This window comes from Mandrillus leucophaeus, unplaced genomic scaffold (assembly GCF_000951045.1).
Source record: "Mandrillus leucophaeus isolate KB7577 unplaced genomic scaffold, Mleu.le_1.0 Scaffold265, whole genome shotgun sequence".
NCBI classification, from domain to species: Eukaryota; Metazoa; Chordata; class Mammalia; order Primates; family Cercopithecidae; genus Mandrillus; species Mandrillus leucophaeus.
Genome location: NW_012102754.1, coordinates 775,148 through 798,323, shown reverse-complemented (window position 1 = coordinate 798,323; position 23,176 = coordinate 775,148). Strand labels below are relative to the sequence as shown.

The window sequence follows — 23,176 nt, the reverse complement described above, 5'->3', positions numbered from 1 at the left end:
AATCCCATTTACAATAGCCACAAATAAAGTAAGACACCTAGGAATTAACTTAACCAAATAATTGAAAGATTTCTACAATAAAAACTATAAAACACTGATTTAAGTAATTGAAGAGGACACAAAAAATTGAAGTATATTTCATGTTCATAGATCGGAAGAGTCAATATTGTTAAAATGTCCATACTATCCGAAGCAATCTACGGATTCAATGCAATTCCTACCAAAATACCAGTGACATTCTTCACAGAAATAGAAAAAACAATTCTAAAATTTATATGGAACCACAAAAGACCCAGAATAGCCAAACCTATTCTAAGAACAAAACTGGAGGAATCACATTACCTGACTTCAAATTATACTATAGTGGCCAAAACAGCATGGTGCTGGCATAAAATCAGACACATAAACCAAACAGAATAGAGAATCCAGAATCAAATCCATACATCTACAGTGAGTTCATTTTCAACAAATATGCTGAGAATGTACCTTGGGGAAAGGGCAGTCTCTTCAATAAGTGGTGCTTGGGAGATTAGATATCCACATGCAGAAGAATGAAACCAGACCCCTATCTCTCTCCATATACAGAAACGAAATCAAAATAGATTGAAAACTTAAATCTAAGACCTCAAACTATGAAACTCCTACAAGAAAACATGAAGGAAACTCTCTAGGATACTGGACTGGGCAAAGATTTCTTGAGTAATACTTCACAAACACATGCAACCAAAGCAAAACTGAAAAATGGCATCACACCAAGTTAAACAGCTTCTGCAAAGCAAAGGAAACAATCAATAAAGTGAAGAGACAATCTACAGGGTGGATTTTCAAACTACCCATCTGACAAGGAATTAATAACCAAAATATATAAGGAGCTCATACACTCTATAGGAAAAAATCTAATAATCCATTTTAAAAATGGGGAAAAGATCTGAACAGACATTTCTCAAAAGAAGAGATACAAATGGCAAACAGGTATATTAAAAGGTACTCAATATCATTGATCATCAGAGAAATGCAAATCAAAACCACAATGAAATATCATCTCACCCCAATTAAAATGACTTTTGTCCAAAAGTCAGGCAATAACAAACTCTGGTGGGGATGTGGAGAAAAGACAACCTTTGTATACTGCTGCTGATAATGTAAATTAGTACAATCACTATGGAGAAAAATTTGGAGGTTCCTCTAAAAACCAAAAATAGGCCAGGCGTGGTGGCCGATTCCTGTAATCCCAGCACTTTGGGAGGCTGAGGTGGGTGGATCACCTGAGGTCAGGAGTTCGAGAGCAGCCTGGCCAACATACTGAAACCCTGACTCTACTAAAAATACAAAAAATTAGCTGGGCATAGTGGTGGGTGCCTGTAATCCCAGCTACTCAGGAAGTTGAGGCAGGAGAATCACTTGAACTTGGGAGGCAGAGGTTGTAGTGAGCCGAGATCGCACCACTGCACTCCAGCCTGGGGGACAAGTGTGAGACTCTGTCTCAAAACAACAACAACAACAACAACAACAACAACAAAAACCTAAAAATAGTGCTACCATATGATCAACAGTCCTACCCCTAGATATATACTCAAAAAAGGAAATCAGTATATTGAAGAAATTGGTATATCTGTACTCCCATGTTTATTGCAGCATTATTCACAATAGCCAAGATTTGGAAGCAACATAAGCGTCCATCAACAAACAAATGGATGAGGAAAATGTGGTACATATACACAATAGAGTACTATTTAGGAATGAAAAGAATGAGACCTTGTCATTTGCAACAACATAGACGGAACCAGAGGTCATTATGTTAAGTGAAATAAGCCAGGCACAGAAAGACAAACTTTACATATTCTCACTTATTTGTGGGATCTAAAAATTAAAACAATTGAACTCATAGAGATAGAGAATAGAAGGATGGTTACCAGAGGCTGGGAAGGGTAGTGGCAGGTTGGGAGTGGAAAATGGGAATGGTTAATGGGTACAAAAGGTAATTAGGAAGAATAAGTAAGACCTAATATTTGAAAGCACAGCAGAATGGCTATAGTCAAAAATAACTTAATTGTGTATTTTAAAATAACTAAAAGAGTATAATTGGACTGTAACACAAAGGATAAATGCTTGAGGTAATGGATACCCCATTTACCCTGACGTGATTATTACACATTGCATGCCTGTATCAAAATATCTCATGTACTCCATAAATATACCTGCTATATACCCACAAAAATTAAAAAAGTTCAAACTTAGAGATATGAGTAATCAAATAAGAATGGTATTCTTACCATATGCATCAGTTAAGCCTCTTAGTTATATACAGGAGAAACCTAGATGGCTTAAGGAGAAAAAGAGTTTATTACGGAAAAAATAATTAGATAATACAATCTCCCTAAAGACAGAGAAACAGGCTTCAAAGCCAGGGAGGTAAGAACATGCCCAAATCATATGACCAGCCCACTGCAGGAGAACACTGACACTGCAGCCCACATTACCAGTGGGGCCAGCTTCACAAGCCTGTGGGCCAGCTTCATAAGCCTGTGGCCCAGCTGCAAAAGAAGCTTGGGAAAAAGTTTCTGGTTCCTACTTTGGGGAGGTAGAAAATTCTCAAACAAAAGAAGGGTGTTTAAAAGTGCCGAATAGACAAGAAGAATGTTGAATGTCCACTACAATCCACCCCTTGGCTGTTTAACACCTAATTATACTCTTCTTCCTTACTTAACTTCAAAACGTAAATATCATCAACCACCACAAACACTTTCATTTAACACAATACAGCTATCCATCACACAAACAAAATTAAATTCATGATAGTCTCCGAAAGGAAGTTCAGGATCTATAGAAGAAAGAGGTTCAGACCTCATTTTGTTCCATCATGATCCTGTCTTGATGTACTGAAACCTGTGGAGGCATTGGCATGGTAACCAAGATAACACAATCTGGGTTAAAAAGTAAGGGAAAATCAATTGTGCCTATTATTATGTTATTGTCTCTTATCTCCAAATTCACCATTTTATGTCCTCCTGGGGCTGGGACTGTACCTCGCTTCCACATCAGATGCTGCCAATAGGGACATCACTGGGGACTGGAGGAGGGAGAGGAGACATGTTTCTTCCTGTCTGTGTGCTGTTTTAGTCAGTGTCCTCCCAGAAACTTCTTCGCCCAACAACAGCATTTGGTTTCGGTCTGTAGTTTTCCCTTCATTCCTAGAATGTGCCTTATCACGCCTTTCCCCTGTCCTGCTCAGTGATAACAGCCAGGTAACACACTAGCCTCAGAGCTTTGGGTTCCATCTGCTCAGTACCACTCCTCTAAGCTTCTCAATGTATTAATCCTGACCTATTCTCTTTGTTCCTCCAGCCCTAGCGAGGCAAGGGCTCTGATTCCTGCCACTGTGAGTACTATGTTATCTCAATGTTTGTTGCGGGAAGTCAGGGACCCCGAGCGGAGGGACCAGCTGAAGCTGTGGCAGAAGAATGTAAATTGTGAAGATTTCATGGACATTTATTAGTTCCCAAAATTAATACTTTTATAATTTCTTACACCTGTCTTACTTTAATCTCTTAATCCTGTCATCTTCATAAGCTGAGAATGTATGTCGCCTCAGGACCCCGTGATGATTGCTTTAAGTGTACAAATTGTTTGTAAAACATGTTTTTGAACAATATGAAATCTGATTGTAAAACATGAGTGTTTGAACAATATTAAATCAGGGCACCCTGAAAAAGAACAGCATAACAGCGATTTTCAGGGAATGAGGGACGATAACCATAAGGTATGACTGCCTGCAGGGTCGGGCAGAATAGAGTCATATTTTTCTTCTTGAAGAGAGCCTATAGATGACGTGCTAGTAAAAGAATATCGCTGACTTCTTTTCCTACCAAGGAATATTAATAACTGTACCCTGGGAAAGGAATGCATTCCCAGGGATAGTTCTATAGACAGCCACTCTGGGATTGTCTGTCTTATGTGGTTGAGAAAATGACTGAAATACGCCTTGGTCTCCTGCAGTGCCCTCAGGCTTACTAGGATTGGGAAATTCTAGCCAGGTGAAATCTAGTCAGACTGGTTGTCTGCCTTCGAACCCTGTTTCCTATTAAGATGTTTACCAAGACAATGCGTGCCCAGCAGGACGTGGACCCTCATCAGTAATTCTAATTTTGCCCTTGCCTTGTGATCTTGCTCTGCCCTTTGCCTTGTGATGTTTTATTGCCCTTTGAAGCATGTGATCTCTGTGACCTACTCCCTGTTCGTATACCCCCACCCCTTTCAAAATCCCTAATAAAAACTTGCTGGATTTGCAGCTCGAGGTCACCATCGTGGTCCTACCAGCATGTGATGGCACCCCTGGAGGCCCAGCTGTAAAATTTCTCTCTTTGTACTCTTTCTCTTTATTTCTCAGACTGGCTGACACTTAGGGAAAATAGAAAAGAAACCTATGTTGAAATATTGGGGTCTGGTTCCTCTGATAAATGTTCCTTTTTGCTTTTTCAGTCTTCCAATACCAGTTTAAATAATTCTCTGTATTCCCTAGGTTGAACAAAAGCCAGCATGGTAGTCCTTGTTACTGATTAGTAATTGTAACTTCACTCCTCTACTACCTATTTCATGTTCCCTTTGTCCTCAGCTGCTCAGAATTCTATACTCAGTGCGAGAAATACAAATTTTCATTTCAGAAAGATCCGAACCACAGGTGGCCAATCATATGTGAACTTGCAGGGAATATGCAAGGCATAGTGAAGCAAGGAAATAATGATTACCAAGTATGGCCTCATGACCTGTTCAGAAACAGGGACTATAGTGGATTACTGTGAATGTATAAACTGTAGGGTGGAAGTGGGAAGACTAGTTAAGAGGCTTTTACAATAATCCAGGGGGAGGGAGAGTAATGGCCCAGACCAAGGTGGCAACAGCAGAAGTGGTGAAAAGTGAATGGATTCTAAATACATTTTGAAGCCAACAAGATATGCTAATGGATTAGATGAAAGGTGTAAAGGGAAGGAGGAGTCAAAGATTGTTCCAAGGATTTGGGCCTGAGCAATGGGAAGGAGGGAGCTGCCATCAACTGAGTTGGAAAAGGCATTAGGTAGAGGAAATTTGAAGGGAAAGTCAAGAGTTCATTTAGATATATTGAGATTGAGATGCCTATTAGCCATCTAAGTGAAAATGATCCCTACGTCTTTGCCTTTGGATCAGATCTGTCACCTCCCACTAGAATGAGAAAGCCTTGACGTCAGTCTCTTTGTCTCTCATTTCAGCATCTTTAGTGCTTAGCACAGTGCCTGGACCATGATCATTTCAATAAATAGCTTTTGAATGAATGAATGAGTAAATGAAAGAATGAATGAAAAAAAAAATGAAAAACTTTGGGGGTTCTCATATAGGCCAAAGTTTGTCTTACCTAGGTTCCAACTCCACCATTCTTTTCCACGGAGAATGAGATAACCATTTTATTCTGCACACTGTGGCCAGTGTTCATTGGACACTTGTCTTGTTAGTTTACTAATTGTAGATGAAATCTTTCTCCCTTGAAGTGGAGAAATCTCTCAGAGAGACAAGAGCCTTCCTCCCTCCTGTTATAAGCATGTTTTAGTCTGGATTCAGCTGGAGACTTGTTCAGACTAGAAGATAGGGCTTTGACAATGGTCTCAGGTCTGGGAGAGTCTGAGGGCATGGTATGTGCAGTAGGATCCTCTTCTTCTCTTCTTCCCTGTACATGGGTGTGTTTTTTTGTGTTGTGGCTTCTTCTCATAGGAAACCTGAGGTGGACCCAGAACAGTTTCCCTTGGAGCTTCTCTCTCTGCCCAATTTCAAATCCCAGTAATTACGAGCCCCAATTCAGTACTTCTGACAGGAAGCAAAAGTAAGGTTCGCCCTCTCCCCAGTGTCCAGTATATAACAGGAGGCATTCATTTGGATAGTTTCACCCTAATTCAGCCACAGTTAGGACTCCCATGTCAGGCTGCCTCTATGGTGCGCTGCCTGTCTTCCTGCACCCTGACCTCTGGTGTCCCCTTCTTCGAGACTTTCTTAACTCCCAATTTTGGTTTATGAGTCGTTGCTATGCGGGGAGAAACACAGGAGGTGAAGGTGAAGGCAGGGAGTTGATTTGCTATTAACAAACTTCTATATCTTGATTTTATATTCAAAATACATGATTACATATACTTGATGGAACTTAACATTTTTGCTTATTTGGAATTGTTTTTTTCTTTCTGTGTTTTCTTCACTCAAATCTGGAAAGCATAAGGTGCTCACTAATTAGAGGTAACCATAGTTACCAAGTTGTCTTCAAAATACCCCTAAGAGTTCCTTTTTATTTTTTGAGTTCTTGTTCTACAAAAAGCATTTCACTCATCAGTCTTCTTTGTTCTCTTTTCAGTTTCATGGGGTGATGTTCCAAACCTGGGAGCCTTTTGGTAGCTCTATTAAAAGTTCAAAAGTAAAATAATGAAATAAACTACCTATTCTTAGAAAATAGTCCCATGCCCAAAATTATCTGGTTTTAAAATTTCAGCTGACTGGGTGGCAATGAGAAATAGACCAGAATCCTACAAATTTCAATGTGTATACAGTAGCTTCCCATTATCTGCAATTTCACTTTCTGTGATTTCAGTGACCCATGGTCAACCGTGGTCTGAAGACATTAAATGGAGAATCAAAGAAATAAACAATTCATAAGTTTTAAATTGAGTAATGTTTCAAGTAGTGTGATGAAATCTTGTGCCTGCCTGCTCCATCCTGCCTGGGAAATGAATCTTCCCTTTGTCCAGCAAGTTGCATGCTGTGTATGCTGTCCACTCATTAGTTACTTAGTAGCTGTTTCGGTTATCAGATCTAAAAAACATAAGATGTATAAGGTTTAGTACCATCCGCAGTTTCAGACATCCACCTGCGTATTCCCCATGGATAAGGGTGAAATACTGCACAGCTAAAATCCTCAACAGAGAGAAGCTGGCACCCCGAGGAGTGTTTTCTAAAATTTCCACTTGAGAGCGCTGTCGTCTTCTGTAAGGGTAGAACCGATGTATTTTTTCCAGTTAGGGTAGTTACCGCATATGAAAAACCTCACTGACACCCAGGTTTCGGTTTACTGTAGTGGTGATTAGAGGTCTTTTAGAGACTGGCACACTAGGCAGACACCTGGTTGGCCTCCCCTTAATTCAGTCAGCTCTGACGTTCAGTTTTCTTCCAGTCTCTGCACATTACCCATCCTTGTTCTTGTGTTATTGTACTGCCACTCAACTTTTCTGAATCTCACACTTGGCTGGGTCTCTGTACCTGCTAAATCAACACAATGCCTGGCATACAGGTGCATTTCAGTGCATGCTGGTGAGAGAGCGAAGGGCTTGAAACAGTCCACACAAGCTGATGCAGGACAGCAGTATAATCCTTTCTGGAGTGGGACTCAGAGAAAGATCTTGCATGTTGAAGTCATTCTGGCAGCAGTCCAGAGGCGTTGGGGCAGGTAAGGCTTGAACAACTGCTAATTGTTCCTGTTTCTATTTGCCCAGACTGGCATGTGAGCCACGGGAAGGAAAAGATAGAAAGATGCTAGCCTTAGAGCTCAATTAGATGTGACTCTTTCCACTTGTCAGTAACTCTTATTCCTTCTGGAGATTTTCCAAACCAGAAGCATCTTGGGAAACACATACACAAAAGAATCCAAAATTAAGATAAAATAAATCACCCGTTCTTAGAGAAGAGCCTGAGGCCATGCATTACTGGGTCTTAACATTTCAGTACCTCTTGACCTAAAATTTCATCAAGATATTAGAGTTCCAGCAGAAATTGCCAGGCCCTGGCAGGCTGAGAAAAGGCAGGGGAGGCACTGAAGGCTATGGCTGGTGCCTTTCTCAAAGATAGGTGGCAGGTGGACGGATGGAGAAGGAGTCTAGGTGGGCACAGCTGGACCCAATTGCTCAGATTGGCTGAGGTCTTGGGTGAATGGCAGAAGGGAGAGAAGCCAAGGAAAAGGGAAAGAAGGCGAGTTGACAGAAGATCAAAGCAAGGACCACAAGAGGGGGTGGATCAGGGCAGAAGAGGCTTCAGCCAGGGCTTGGAGAGATGAACCTGGACCAGAGACTGGGGAGGCAGGAAAGAGCTGGCCACAGAAAGACTTAATGAACCAAGAGGCAGCTACATGGCTGAAGCTGAGTGGTACCCACGTGGTTACCTTTTGGAAGTGGTTGGTTTCAATCTGTCCCGAAGCTGGGGTTGCAAATATAACACAAATGTGTGAAACTGGCCTGTGAGAGAGGGCATGCCTGTCTAGAGGGGCAGCCAAGTGTTGGCCTCCACATTGTCACCATGCAGAAATGCAGGCTCATCATTGCCAGATTTTCAGATAAAGATGGGATTTCATTGTGAAATTTCTATAAAGACACTGTTGTTCTGATTCCAGGTAAGATGGAATAAGTGCACTCCAACCATCATTTCTGTTGGTCATAACTCCAGGAGAGAAAGTTTAAAACAGCTATTTGAGGACAGTGAAAAGAAGACAGCAGAAGGAACACTGGTGAAGAACACAGAATTTGAAGTACATCAAACCAGTAGTGAGTTTATCACTTTCTCCACTCTTGTATCTCTTGGTTTCAACTTAACAGAGTTTAGAAACTGGAAGTGGGCTCTGGGGCACAGACAGCTACAGGAGAAGTTCTTTATTTCTGGCCCAAGGAGTGAAAAGGGGAACTCCTAATGTCCAGAGAGATCATGACCATTCTCTCTCTCTCTCTCTCTCTCTCTCTTTTTTTTTTTTTAATTATTCTCTTTCTCTGTTTGTCATGCCACAGGTCCTGGGCAAACCCACACCTGCGGGGTCAGCAGTCAGTAACGGGACTGATAGGAGCCAAAACTCTGAGGCAGGGTAAACTTATTCTTTGTTCAGAAGAACTGTGATCCCACGGCAGGTGAGACTAGCTTCCATTGATATTTTTCTCTCCCTCTGTTCTCCTGCCACTTGGACATGAACATGGGCTACAAACATAGACATGTGTAGAACAGAGTAACCAGAACCCCAATTTGGGGTGGAGGATCAAAAAGGGGAGCCTCGGGGAACTGAGAGTACCAGGGAGATTACAGAGAGGGTGGAGCTCAGGGAAGTGACTCCATACAGTTGTTTATGAATTCCAGGGCTCACTTCCAAGCCATACATGTTTGGATCTGGTTTTAATGAGGATACCAAGGCCTTTGAGAACTGAAGTAATGGAGAGGTCATTACCTAGTTCTCAGACTGGCTTCTGGGTGGTGCACACCCAGAATGGAGACAAAAAGCAGTTAGAAAACTGAGTGGACGTTGACATCACACCTGCACAGAAGGTAAGCTGGAACTTGCAAACTGAACCTAACCATGTCCATCACCTGCTAAAACAAAATACGAACATTTTTCATAATATTTAAACAAGATCCAGAGTCTTACAATATAATATCTAAGTTGTTCAGGATAAAATAAAAAAATACTGAGCATATAAAGAACCATAACAATGTAGGTCACCTTCCCCTTTATCCCCCTCTGTGCATTGCAGGTTCTGTGTCATTTTCCAGCTGCTTCCCATTCCACCCCAGTTTTCTTTGGAAAAGACAATCCACAGACACAAATGATGAGATTTCACTGATGTTGGAATTAGAAGACAAAGGCTTTAAAGCAGCTGTTATAAAAGTGCTCAAATGAGCAATTGTGAATATTCTTGAAACAAATACTAATATACAAAATCGTAGAAAATAAATAGAAGACATAAGTGGAAATTTGAGAACTTAGAAATACCAGAACCAAACCAAGAAATTCACTGGTGGACTCATTAGCAGAATGGAAATGGTAGAAGAAAGAGTCAGTGAACTTAAAAGTAGATAAATAGAAATTATCCACTGTAAATCGTAGAGACAAAAAATAGAATATGAAAAAAAGAACAGAGCCTCTCTGACATATGCAACAACAGCAAAAGGTCTACCATTTATGTCATCAAGATCCCAGAAAGGGAGAAGAAAGACAGTGATGCTGAAAAACATTTAAATAATGTTTTAAAATGTCCCAAGTTTGTGAAAGATATGAACTTATACATTCAAGACTCGAATAAACCCCAAACAGGGTAAGCAAAAGGAAATCTACATCCAGACACATCAAAGTCAAACCACTGAAAGCTAAAGACAAAAGAAAAATATTGAAAGTAGCCAGAGAAAAATGACTCATTATCTGTAGGGGCGCAATGATAGGAATAACTGCAGATTTCTCATCAGAAACCACGAAGGCCATAGGTAGTGATACAGTATTTTATATTTATTTATTTATTTATTTTTTAAGAAAGGGTCTCACTCTGTTGCCCAGGCTGGAGTACAGTGGTGCAAACATGGCTCACTATAGCCTCAACCTGCCAGGTTCAAGTGATCCTCTTGTCTCGGCATCCCAGGTAGCTGGGACTAAGGCACATGCACCACCATCCCCAGCTAATTTTGGTATTTTCTATAGAGACTGAGTTTCACTATGTTGCCCAGGGTGGTCTGAAACTCCTGAGCTCAAGCGATCCATCCACCTTGGCTTCCCAAAGTACTAGGATTACAGGCGTGAGTCACTAATCCAAACCTGTGATACGGTATTTATAAAGTGCTGAAAGAAACTAACTGTTAACCTAGAATTCAAAATCCAGCAAAAATATCCTTTGGGGATGAAGGCAAAATAAAGACATTCTCAGATGAAGGAAAACTAAAAGAATTCATAGAAGCAAGCCTGTTCTAAAGGAACTGATACAGTTCTTCTGATAGAGGGTATGCCCTGGTTCCATCCTAGCAACCGAACTTGTGGCCCTTCTGTATTATCCCTACCTTGTTGAACCTAAAGATCGCCACCCGGTGTAAAGAATGGACTGCCCATGTGACTGAATCTATCATTTTCTATTTATTAGGTAAATGCAGAGATTTCAGACATACAAAGTGACCTTCATAGGCCAATGGTGTTTCTGGAAACCTGTGAGCAGAAAAAGGACTTCCACTCTGAGGGGTGGCAGCATAGTCACATGGCTGGGGCAACTGGTCTCTTTGGCAATAACTGCCTATCAGAGAGGTTCCCATGGCATCTAGGCCCTGCAGGGTGCTGTTGAGACCCTGTCAGGTGAGAACAACATGGGAGTAATGTGGCCCAGGCTCCCCTACCAAGGACGGAAAGCACCAGAAGACAGTAGACACTGGTCCAAAACCTGCAGGTGTGCACAGCAGATAGAATACTCATTTCTGCCAGCAGAGGTGATATTTTTGGGGGCCTTCATGGCTTTAGTGAGAGAGAACCAAGGAACTGGAAAGGATGGACACTGTGGGTGGCCGCACACACAAACCTCGGTGATTGGCAAAATCATCTGAGGAGAATTGGGTTGCTTCCTTGGCAAAGGAAGTGGTTGAAGAACTATTTTTGTGTCTGTTCTTATGATTCTGTGTCTCACTGTAGACTGGCATAGCCTAGAGAACATGGGCCATGGTTGTTATAAGGACGAGCTACAAATATTTTGTTTCTTGAGACGGAGTCTCTCTTTTTGCCCAGGCTGGAGTGCAGTGGCTGGATGTCAGCTCACTGCAAGCTCCGCCTCCCGGGTTCACGCCATTCTCCTGCCTCAGCCTCCCGAGTAGCTGGGACTACAGGCGCCCGCCACCTCGCCCGGCTAGTTTTTTGTATTTTTTAGTAGAGATGGGGTTTCACTGTGTTAGCCAGGATGGTCTTGATCTCCTGACCTCGTGATCCACCCGTTTCGGCCTCCCAAAGTGCTGGGATTACAAGCTTGAGCCACCGCGCCCGGCTGAGCTACAAATATCACAAGTAATTTGGAGAAGAGAAAGAAAAACACCTGTGATCCTGTAACCCTAGCATGACTATCATCATTTTCACATAATCTCATTCATTGGAAAATAAACTTAATATGATCAGTGGACCTTTTCACTTTACGTGGATCATGATTATTTTCAATGTTTCTACATTGTCCTCATACTCATCGCTTAAAACAACTGCTTGATTAAGTGGATGCACGTTAACTTAACTAATTCGATGTACATTAATTTCTTTAACAGCTACCCCTCTCTGTGGAACACTGAGGTTGTTTCCACTTCTCTAATATTCTGAGTAAGTGCAATGAACATCATCAATGCTCCTCTCTTTCCTTCTTTGAGATTGCCAAGGCTTTCTGGATTTTTTTTTTTTCAGATGGAGTTTCACTCTTGTTGACCAGGCTAGAGTGCAATGGTGCGATCTCGGCTCACTGCAATCTCCACCTCCCAGGTTCAAGCAATTCTCCTGCCTCAGCTGCAACCTCCACCTCCCAGGTTCAAACAATTCTCCTGCCTCAGCCTCCCGCATAGCTGGGATTACAGGCATGTGCCACCAAGCCCGGCTAATTTTGTATTTTTAGTAGAGATGGGGTTTCTCCATGTTGGTCAGGCTGGTTTCAAACTCCTGACCTCAGGTGATCCGCCCACCTCGGCCTCCTGAAATGCTGGGGTTACAGGCATGAGCCACCGTGCCGGCTGCCATTCTGGATTTTAACTGCAGCAAAAGAAATAGGGCTAGATGTGCATGCGGGTGAGTGTGCGCGTGTGTTTGGTGTGGGTGTACTTTAGCGCATACCACCACTCTCCACGGATGCTGTGCACACTGCCAGCCACCTTTTTGTGTGAGTGCTCTGTTTTCCAATTTATGCCTATCTTGGGGGGACTTGGCCGTGTCAGTGAGGCAGCTTTACTTCTCTGATTTTTAAAACAAATGGTCTGATGAAACTGCTTCTAAAACCAATCTGTGACCTGAGTAGCAGGGATCCTGACAGATTTTTCCCTAATTGATTAATTAATGAACTAATTAATTAAGTGAATAGTTGCTGAGTATCTGCTATGTGCCAACCCTGTATTAGGAGTCAGGAATATAGCAATAAACACAGCAGACAAAAATCCCTGCCCTAATAGAGTTGACAGAACTTTGGTATTCTGTATTCATTGGTGAGACAGAATCAATGAATAAATACATATACAATGTAATTCCAAGAGATGATAGACATGTGAAGAAAAGTAAAGCAGGGAAGGGGAGAGAGGGTAATGGAGGACTTTTTTTTTCTTAAAATAATTTTTTTTTTTTAGAAATAATGTCTCGTTGTGTTGCCCAGGCTGGACTTCAACTTCTCGGCTCAGGTGATCCTCCCACCTCAGTCTCCCGAATAGCTGGGACTATAGGCATGGGCCATTGTGCCCAGTTCAGAGGAACCTTTTTAGAGAGGGTGGTCAGGACAGCCTCTATGAGCAGGTAATTTTGGGGTTGAATGAGCTGAGAGGTCCAGCCATGCTTTTGGAAGTGAGAGTGAGCCGGGCAGAGGGAACAGCGGTGCAAAGGCTGTGAGTCAGGAGTGAGTTGAGTGTTTTCAAGGAATAGCAAAGAATGCAGTGAGGCTGGAGTGAAATGAGTGAAGAGGGCGGTGATGAGATGAAGTCAGAGAGGTGGGGGTGATGATGAGGCTGTCTGGGGGAGGTCTGTCCAGTGTGGGCCTTGGGGATGGTGGGGAGTCCAGGGCAGGTGCTGTCTCATCTGGGATCCCCTGATCCTGATTCTGTGGGAAGATACAGATTAGAGCAGGAGACAGACACAAACAGATCATTTTAATATCTGGTGAGAGATGTTTTCAGAACCTAGAACCCAGGGGAAATTAGTGAGGCAACGATTTTCTCTCTTTCTGCTTGACTTCTGCTTTATTTATCTTCAGGACTAGCCATAATTTGAAGATGCTGGAAAAAAATATTCACAGTCCTGGAAATCTAGCAAAGTGATCAGGATTCTTTCCTTTGGTTCTTCAAAGCAGAGTCAACAAAAAGAGTTGGGGGTGAGTTTTTTTTGGTTATATGTTAAAAGAAAGAATGAACATATACTGTCTTTCTTCCATTTTCCTTTCCTTATACCTGGGTTTGGCTAAGCCTGAGAGCAAAGATTGTCATTTGGGTTCAGTAGGTTGCTGACAAATTAAGTAGATTCCCTAATTTGTGGGTCAGATGTCTTACAGCTTGGTTTTGGTGAAGCAAATCTTGGGAGAGTGAATCCTGTCCACCCTCTGGCTGCTGGCCATATGGAGATATTAGTAATTGCAGGTGAGGGCAGGTCAGATATCCCAAGCCAAAGGTCCAGAGGTATCAGCAAATGCAGGGACTACCAGGCAATTCTTTATGTCTCAGGCTGGCACGGAGTTAATTCCAGAGAGAGCTGCAGGTTCCATCACTAATTCATTGTGTGATCTTGGGCAAGTCTATTATTTGTAAAATGGGAGTTGAGGTAGGGTAGGGTGTGGGTTGAGCTAGAGTGATAGCCATTGCTCTCTTCAGCTTTTAAATTCCAGTGGGTCAACAAAAAGGAAGCTTCTGAGCAGCCTTAATTTGCAGAGCTGAGGACACAAACAGAAGGAATAGCTGTAGAAGGATATGGCCTGGGTGGAGTTCCTGCAAGCCCAAGGGATTCCAGGACAGCTAGCAGGAAAAGAAGGGTTAGCGAGGGGAGGAGGGATGGAGGGGGAAAAGGCTGGGCATGATCTTGCCCAGGATCACACAGCTGGGTAGACGAGGAGGAGGAAGAGGGCAGGGCAGCGGGCATGGCTTTGTGGTTGTGTGAGTTCAGGTCTCTTTAAAGTGGAGTTTAGGAGCGGCTGGCTTCTCTGCAAGAGTTGCTCAGCTTAGTTGCAGGAGCCTGATGTGATCCCCTGAGAAAGGACTTAGGAAGGCCTGAGTTGCATGTTCTGGGTCCAGGGACCCTGCAAGAACAGGTGGCATAGAGATAAGAGCAGGGCCTCTGCAGTCAGAAGGTGCTGTCCTCAGCCCAGCATGGTACTGAAAGCATTAGGGGAACAGGTCTTTAGGCTCTCTGCCTCCCATGCCCAGGGAGCTCCATCAGGCCCCCTCCAAGACTCCACACATGATCACATATGCTGATTCCATGCCTTCATTGTGTAGGTGCAGCTTCCAGACAAGGTTCAGAGGCCCTTCTCTGCCAGACGGTGGCCCTAAGTCCTTTCATAGAGAAGTTCCAGAGCCAGCTGCTTACACCCTGGCACTGCCATTTGTGGACAGCGTGTGCACCTCCAAGCCACTTAACCTCTCCGAGCTCCTGTTTCCTCTTGGAGGAGTGGAATCATGATTACCTTGCAGGACTGGGACTGTTACCTAGGTTGATGCTTGTGAGACTCTTTCTATAGCACCCAAGAGGAGGCCAGGAATGTTCTTTCCTTTCCCTTTCCTGCATTAGAAAAAGTTGTGAAAGGCTTGGAAGTGGGCAGAGGGGGTGACTGAATGTCTTTTCAGTGGAATGCTGGGCATTTATCTGATGCTGCTGGGGTCTGTGTCTTTGATTGGGTGACTTATAATCCCTGGAAAACTGATACAAATGCAAACAATTCTTGCCTATCAAAACATAAGTGCGGTGACTCACGCCTGTAATCCCAGCACTTTGGAAAGCAGAGGCAGGTGGATTGCTTGAGCTCAGGAGTCTGAGACCAGCCTGAGCAACATGACAAAAACCCCCTCCCTCTAAAAAGTACAAAAATTAGCTGGGAGTGGTGCACACACCTGTAGTGTCAGCTACTCGGGAGGCTGAGGTGGGAGGATTGCTTGAGACTGGGAGGTTGAGGCTGCAGTGAGCTGTGATTGAGCTATTGCACTCTAGCCTGGGCAACAGAGCTGAGACCCTGTCTCAAAAAACAAAACAAAACATAAAGAAACTTAAGTGAATATTGTCCTCTAATGATACAAGTAACTTCTGTTGTGGTATCTTTGACATATGTTCATTTTGTGTTGTATGAGTCATGACTTTACCTTTGAAAATGGTATTTTAACACCCACTTCCTTGATGATTCATAAATCAGTAATTTAGATCAGACTTTCACCATCCATTCCCCACTGTTGATTCTATATTAAATTCCAAGTCCTTCATTCATCCTCCATCCCCAATACACAAACAGTACACACACACACACACACAAACACACACGCACACACACACGGGCACATAACCCCTACACACCCATAAAGCTAGTGATTTTTGCAAGGGGAGGGGGCACTAAATACACAGGCATCTGGATATTTTAGACTGAATGGGGGTTGGATACCTAAGATATGAGGCTGTCTTGGAGACTAATTGTAGAGACTGAATGAGGTGGTACCTTGGAAGGGACTAATATAGTGTCCCCTATTTGGAGTAAGTTTTACACTGAATCCCAACTTCAGCTCAAGTGAAAGAATTGTACTGACCAAGTCTTCCTGGGGCTCCCTCCCAGTGTCCTGTCCCCAACACTAAGGAAGGTGGCACTGAGTGCCAGTAGTGAGTGGTGCCGGTCTGGGTAAGGTTTTAGATTTGCCAGTCTTGTTTTCAACATATTGCTCTTGGGGGCTGCCAGGTTCTGTTGCACTGGACACCTGGGGCCTCTGCTGGACAAGGATTGGAGGGTCTTGGAGGCCTCAGCAGGAGGCATGGAAAGGTTGCACTGTGGGTGGTGGGTACTGGATCATCTCTGGGTGTCACCTTGGACTAGTTCCCCTCACTGATTTCTACAGAGAGCCAACAGACAGATTGGCTTCTGCTCTGTATAACTACCAGAGTCTCCCCAGCACTTTGGAGCCCCACCAACTCCAAAACATGGTGGGGCTCAAGGAAAAGCAATTATAGGCTCTTCTCTGCACCATTGCAGCTCCAAGTACGGTCTGCAAACAGCAGCACTGACATCACCTGGGAACTTGCTCAGGCTTCCGCCCAGATGTGCTGAATCAGAACATGCAGGTTAACAAGATTCCCCAGGTGATTCCTGTGCACTCAGTTGGAGAAATGCTAGAGTAATGAAGGTCCCGATAGCCTCAGAACATTAAGACTTCCAGTCTGTGAATCTCCTTAGCTGGAGTATAAGGGCCGTCACTTTCACTCTTCAGAGCCTGTTTCCTCATCTGTAAAGAAAGGATGATAACCTCTGTGCCACAGCGCCATGGAGTGATCAAATGTACGCAAAACCATGGCCAGTTACTGCCTGTAACTTGTTGAAAGGCCAAGAGAACCCCAAGGAAACCCTGGTGGGAGTAGGATTGGCAAATAAGATCAGGGATCAGGGTGGCCAGGGCTGGGCTCTGGAGTTGCCCACAGATGACCCTTTCACTGTCCAGCTGGCCTGTAGCAAAGTTAGCTGCATTTCCCAAGCCCTTTCTAGGGACATCTACTACAAGGATTTGTCCTGGTATAGCATCTATCAGGCTTCTCTCCTTGCATGTTCTAAGGATGAAATGGAGCCCTTTGCCCTCAGTAGACACAGGGAATGACAGGGCAGAATGAAATCACTTTAATCGCATAACAACATTTTCAGACCAGGAGTCACAGATGAAGAAAACATTTTGTCTTCCATTTGTACAATTCTGGTGAGGTGTGTGGTTGCACTGGACAATTTTTACAGACACATTTTTCACATTGAGAACTTAATAAATAGATACATACAATGTCAAACTCCACAGACAATGAGATATGGTGTGATTGTTTTCTTATTCTGCCTCCTCTGGGTTGGGAGGTTGCTTCTCGTTGGGCCGATGGAGGCTAGGTCCTCTAGGAGGGGTACTCATACTCCTCGGCACTGCGACGGCCAAAATCCATCCAGCCCATGTAGTCCCGGTCACTTATCCTGTGGCTGGGGTCCAGGTTCTGCAGGTTCTTAATGATGGACATTCGTCCAGAAGGAGCTACAAAGGACAGGGAGGAAGGAAACAGGGACATTACATCTAAAAGCATCTCTAGTTCAATTTGCGAAGGATAGCAATGGAAAAAGCCAGACACAATATAATAGACACCACCTTAAAGGTATCAAAGAGCTGTCAAAGTAGTGGAATTGATGGACCAAAGTCTAAGAGAGGAGAAGGACCAATGTCTGTGTAACTGGAGAGAGAGGACAATATTTACAAGTTAGTGGTGTGCTTTGCGTTCTGCAAGTATTTAGGTGGATTCATTTTCTCCAGCCTTGCAGGCTGAGGACTTGCCTAGATTTTCCTTAGTCTCCCTACCTTTTGCTTTCTTTTGGTAGGTGGGTGTTTTCCTTTTGTACATGGCCTCAGCAGAAACCAACCAAAGATTTTTCCAGTACTTATTTATTCCTAAATTCATCCCTTAATATCCATCAACATTCCTGACTCCTGGAGAGCTCTTGTTGTTAAGGTAGTACAATTATAATATCTTGATGTTGGAATGATTAAAAAAATAAAATCGTTGGTGGGAATGTAAGTTAGTTCAACCATTGTGGAAGATAGTGTGGCAATTCCTCAAGGATATAGAACCAGAAATACCATTTGACCCAGCCATCCCATTACTGGGTATATACCCAAAGGATTATAAACCATTCTGCTATAAAGACACATGCACACATATGTTTACTGCAGCACTATTCACAATAGAAAAGACTTGGAACCAATCCAAATGCCCATCAATGATAGACTGGATAAAGAAAATGTGGCAATTTATACCATGGAGTACTATGCAGCCATAAAAAGGATGCATTCATGTCCTTTGCAGTGACGTGGATGAAGTTGGAAACCATCATTCTCAGCAAACTAACACAGGAACAGAAAACCAGACACCACATGTTCTCACTCATAAGTGGAAGTTGAACAATGAGAATACATGGATGCAGGGAGGGGAACATCACACACCAGGCCCTATTGGGGGGCAGGGGGTTAGGGGAGGGATAGCATTAGGAGAAATACCTAATGTAGATGACGGGTTGATGGGTGCAGCAAACCACCATGGCACAGGAATACTTATGTAACAAACCTGCATGTTCTGCACATGTATCCCAGAACTTAAAGTATAATAAAGAAAAAAATAAATAAAGCCCCTTTGCTATATAAATACTCTTTTAAAAATATGAATTTGAAAGTTACATTCAGAAAGTGTTTTTCATTTATCAGTAAGTGTTTTGAATTGATGATCATTTTATTTTCAATGATAAATCAATATCAATTAAAAATGATATTCAGAAAAAGACTGTCAGATTAAAATCTTGGCACCTCAGTAATACTCAAAGAAGGGCGGGAGAGAGGTGATAACAAAGGTGATTTAAATCAGCCATTTTGACCAAAATGCAGTAACTGAACCTGAAATGGTCCCATTGAGATGGAAGTTAAGTCTTCAGGAACAGTGTGATCCTTTTGTAGAGCTCACACTGAGTGAGTAGGGACATGAAGAGGCAGTTTATTTGGAGGCATGGGACATAGTCCTAGCTCAAAGTTCATAGACAGTAGCCTCCTGGAGTACGAAATCGGTAGGACACCTTCTCCTGTGCAAGCTCAGTCTTAAGAAAGGCTCTTCAGGGACCTCAGTGAACAAAGCCCAGACCAATTCAAGGGTAGAGGAGTGGGGGGCCACTCAATGGTTCCCACTGTGTTGGGGGCCACTGTGTCCCCACCTCCTGTGAGGCTGGTCTATATCCCTTCTGCATGAGGCTGCCCTTGCCAGCTCCTGCCCATAGGCTGAGTAGAGTCAGACTATGGCTTATTTATTGATAAATGAAAATGCAAAGGCAGTTACCCAGGGTAATAAAATTAAGCAAGTTTAATTAAAAACAGAAACAACACAGAACAACGTCCCTGCCCTTTCTCTCCCCAACCGCAACCCTTCCCTGTTTTGGAACCAAGAGTCAATTCAGCACATTTCAAGCCTTTTTGCAGATATCCTCAGCCTATGTAGAAGAAAAATAGCCCCTGCTATTTAATTGTTCATTGTTCAGGTGAAATATTAGTCTTTGAATTCAGGAAAACCTATAGACTCAGTTACCTGTACACAGTCACGTGGAAACATGACCCATCCTCCTGCCTGCTGTGATGATGAGTGCCCACTAAGGCCTGGGCACACCCAAATTTCCATCTAATGGAAGCGAAGTGACAGCTTCAATACGAGCAAGCAGCCTCAGTTAACGGTGGGGGCACCATGTTCAGTCGTGGAAGCTGCATTTATCACACACCCTGACTTCCCTGTTCCGCGTACAGTTCTGTCCTAATGTCATGTGTATTTACCAGGGCCCTCACTCACTCTCCCAGTGCTGACATAGGAGTAGAGGCTTACATCTGATGTATGGAATTGATCAAAGCCTAATTCCTACGGGCCACAAGAGATGGACGGGTCTCCCTCTGAATCACACAAAGAATTTGAAGGGGCTCAGGGGAAAGCGAGCCTCAGGACAGGATTGTCTGCATGTTACTCAGCTAGTGAGCTGCTGAATCACCTTATTCGTGCAGAAAGGCTTTGGTGCTGAAAAAAACAGTGACATTCTGAGCTCTTGCTACAACTGAAGGGTTTAGCTCTTTTAAACTTTAAAATGTGGATTAGGCAGTACAGCTAGGAAGCTGAATGGCTTCCAGGCCCTCCTGGGAGGAGCAGGACTAGATAGAGTCTCAGCCCTACTGTTGCGTAGATACGGAACAACATGTAGGTTACTCAGGCTTCTAGAGCCCCAGCTTCCACGCTGGCAAAATGGGTATAATAATACTTACTGTGCAGGGCTGTTGTACTGAGAGAGACAATATAGATGTAGCATTGAAGCTTTGCTGGGCATGGGGAAGGTGTACACTAAATGCCTGTAGGTATCTTTACCCACTGCCCTCCAATAGAATTGTTTCTTCTTGGGCCATTGAAAGTGCTGCAGATATTTCCTAATGATAAACTCTTAAGCACTGCTCAAAGAATGCATTGTCTTGTCAGGCCGGGCGCGGTGGCTCAAGCCTGTAATCCCAGCACTTTGGGAGGCCGAGACGGGCGGATCACAAGGTCAGGAGATCGAGACCATCCTGGCGAACACGGTGAAACCCCGTTTCTACTAAAAATACATAAAAAACTAGCCGGGCGAGGTGGCGGGCGCCTGTAGTCCCAGCTACTCGGGAGGCTGAGGCAGGAGAGTGGAGTAAACCCGGGAGGCGGAGCTTGCAGTGAGCTGAGATCCGGCCACTGCACTCCAGCCTGGGCTACAGAGCGAGACTCCGTCTCAAAAAAAAAAAAAAAAAAAAAAAAAAAAAAAGAACATTTAAGCATAATATATACTATAGTGGAGCAAAAATCTGATATGATTTCAAAATATGTAAAATATTCAAAGAAACTGTGCAGTTTCTATAGTGTAAGTATTTATTCCTAGTTCATGTTTGTCACATAGAAGAGTTTGGTTGTTTTTTAGCTAGCGTTGATCCTAGGTGTTGGCATCTAAATTTCCAAGTGATTGCTATTTTCTCCTGGGTTTGTTTGGCACAATTGGCTGAAGGCAAAGGGAGAGGGGGGCTGAGAAGAAGGACTAGAAAGAACTTTCCAGCTAAGATTTATGCTTTAAGAGCCATTGTCTAGTATTGGTTCTAGGAAATAATGTGGTAATGAGTTGTTTTTTTTTTTTTTTTTTCCTAGAACAATTTTGGAACCAAGAGTCAATTCAGCACATTTCAGGCCTTTTTGCAGATATCCTCAGCCTACACAGAAGAAAAACAGGGTCTTTCCCAAATTGGGGGAGGGGAGTTCCAGATCCATAGATCAATGAAAAGCCTAGGATATTTCAGACTTGTCTGGCTGAAATTCAGCCTGTATCTGGGGACAGACACTAAATTATTTTCAGGCAGAAAATCAGCAGGAACTCAAAAGCTTTCAGACTTTCTCTCTCCATCTGATAAGTATTTCTATCTTCTTCAATTTAATTAGTAGGAAAGCAAAACAGAAGGTAGTGGGTGGGGCAATTTCCCAAAGACAGGAAGAAATACAACAAATCACTGATTTGTTCTTTCCTTCTGAAGCCTCTGGGTCAAAGAGTTCCAGTCTTCCCTTCATGTGAGCCCACAGGAGAACTCTGCAGAGCCAAAGCTCTTCATCTTTTCCCTTTCTTGTCAAGCCAGGGGTTAAGGTTCAAATCCAGGCCCTGGAACACCTGTTGGGTAAGAGTGCAATGGTGCAATCTCGGCTCACTGCAACCTCCACCTCCCAGGTTCAAGCTACTCTCCTGCCTCAGCCTCCCATGTAGCTGGGATTGCAAACATGTGCCATCATAACCAGCTAATTTTGTATTTTTAGTAGAGATGGGGTTTCATCATGTTGATCAGGCTGGTCTCGAACTCCTGACCTCATGTGATCCACCTGCCTCGGCCCCCCAAAGTGCTGGGATTACAAGCGTGAGCCACTGCTCCTGGCCTGCTGAATTATTTTAATGTCCAGCTGTGTTTGTACTGTTCAGCACACTCCTCCACAGCCAGTGTTCATTATTAGTGCCACTGGGGATAAAGTTGGCAGAAAAAAGCTGCCGCAATCCAAAGCATGATTCCTATGGGTCACAAGAGATGAATGGGCCTCCCTCTGAATCACACAAAGAATTGGAAGGAGCTTAGGGGAAAGCTAGCCTCAGGTCAGGACTGCCTGCATGCCACTCAGCTAGTGAGGGGCTGAATCACCTTATTCCTGGAGAAAGACTTTGATGCTGAGAAAAATGACTTGCTCAGCTCTTGCTATAACTGTGACCATCTCTGCGACAGTAAAGTAAAAACAAATACCTCTCTTGTTGGGTAATCATGTGTAAGTCATTGCAAGGAGAACACAAAACTGCTGCTGATTCTTTCCTTCTGTTACATGGTTTGGTGGAGATGGACACATTGTCACTGCTTTTTTAAACTGTTGTAGCCAGATCTCAGGCATTCTCAGCATTGACGCCTTCCTGCTAGAGGATTTCCAAGGGTTGGTATCTGGGTGGCTCCCAGGTTCTTTGCGTTTTTAGTAGAGGGTATTTAGTGTATCTAGGAACCCTTTCCTAGGGTTCAATAATTATCTTTTAATGGCTTGGTAAAATGGTGTTGAACTTAATCAGCAACATTGCTAAAAATTAGTTCAAAGAAAGCTTTTCAAGAAGGTTCCCCTTACTTATAAATTAAGTCCTCCATACCCCTTCTCAGATTGCTACAAAGGACGGCCAGAAACCATGTTGCTTGTTTCCTACCGAGAGAGGTCATCTTCATCAGGCCGGCGCTAGAGAAGAGGGTCAGCATCCAGAGCCTGGGAACAAGGGCAGAAGTGAGGGATGGGGAGGCAGCATTCTTACCTTTCCTGGCCTGCTGGATGTATCTTGCCAGCAGCGCGCCCAGGTGCGCTCGGGACTCCCCGTCCGTTCTCTGCACTGCCCTCAGCTGCCTACGGGGCGCCTCCTCTGCCCGCTGCAGCCCG

General features: G+C 43.5%; 1 protein-coding gene across 1 annotated transcript in view; it reads right to left on the bottom strand.

Moving 5' to 3' along the window:
* Window positions 1-17,284: 17,284 nt before the first annotated feature.
* The window catches only part of CCK (cholecystokinin), a 12,753-nt gene continuing 6,861 nt past the window's right edge, over window positions 17,285-23,176 (bottom strand). Inside the window, exons 2-3 of the mRNA XM_011984281.1 lie at window positions 23,055-23,176; window positions 17,285-17,691 (exon numbers count right to left, since the gene is read on the bottom strand). The exon at window positions 23,055-23,176 is cut by the window's right edge and continues 15 nt beyond it. Of these exons, the coding sequence (XP_011839671.1) occupies window positions 17,558-17,691; window positions 23,055-23,176 (256 nt within the window). The 3' untranslated portion in view covers window positions 17,285-17,557. The remainder of the gene's footprint in view (window positions 17,692-23,054) is intronic.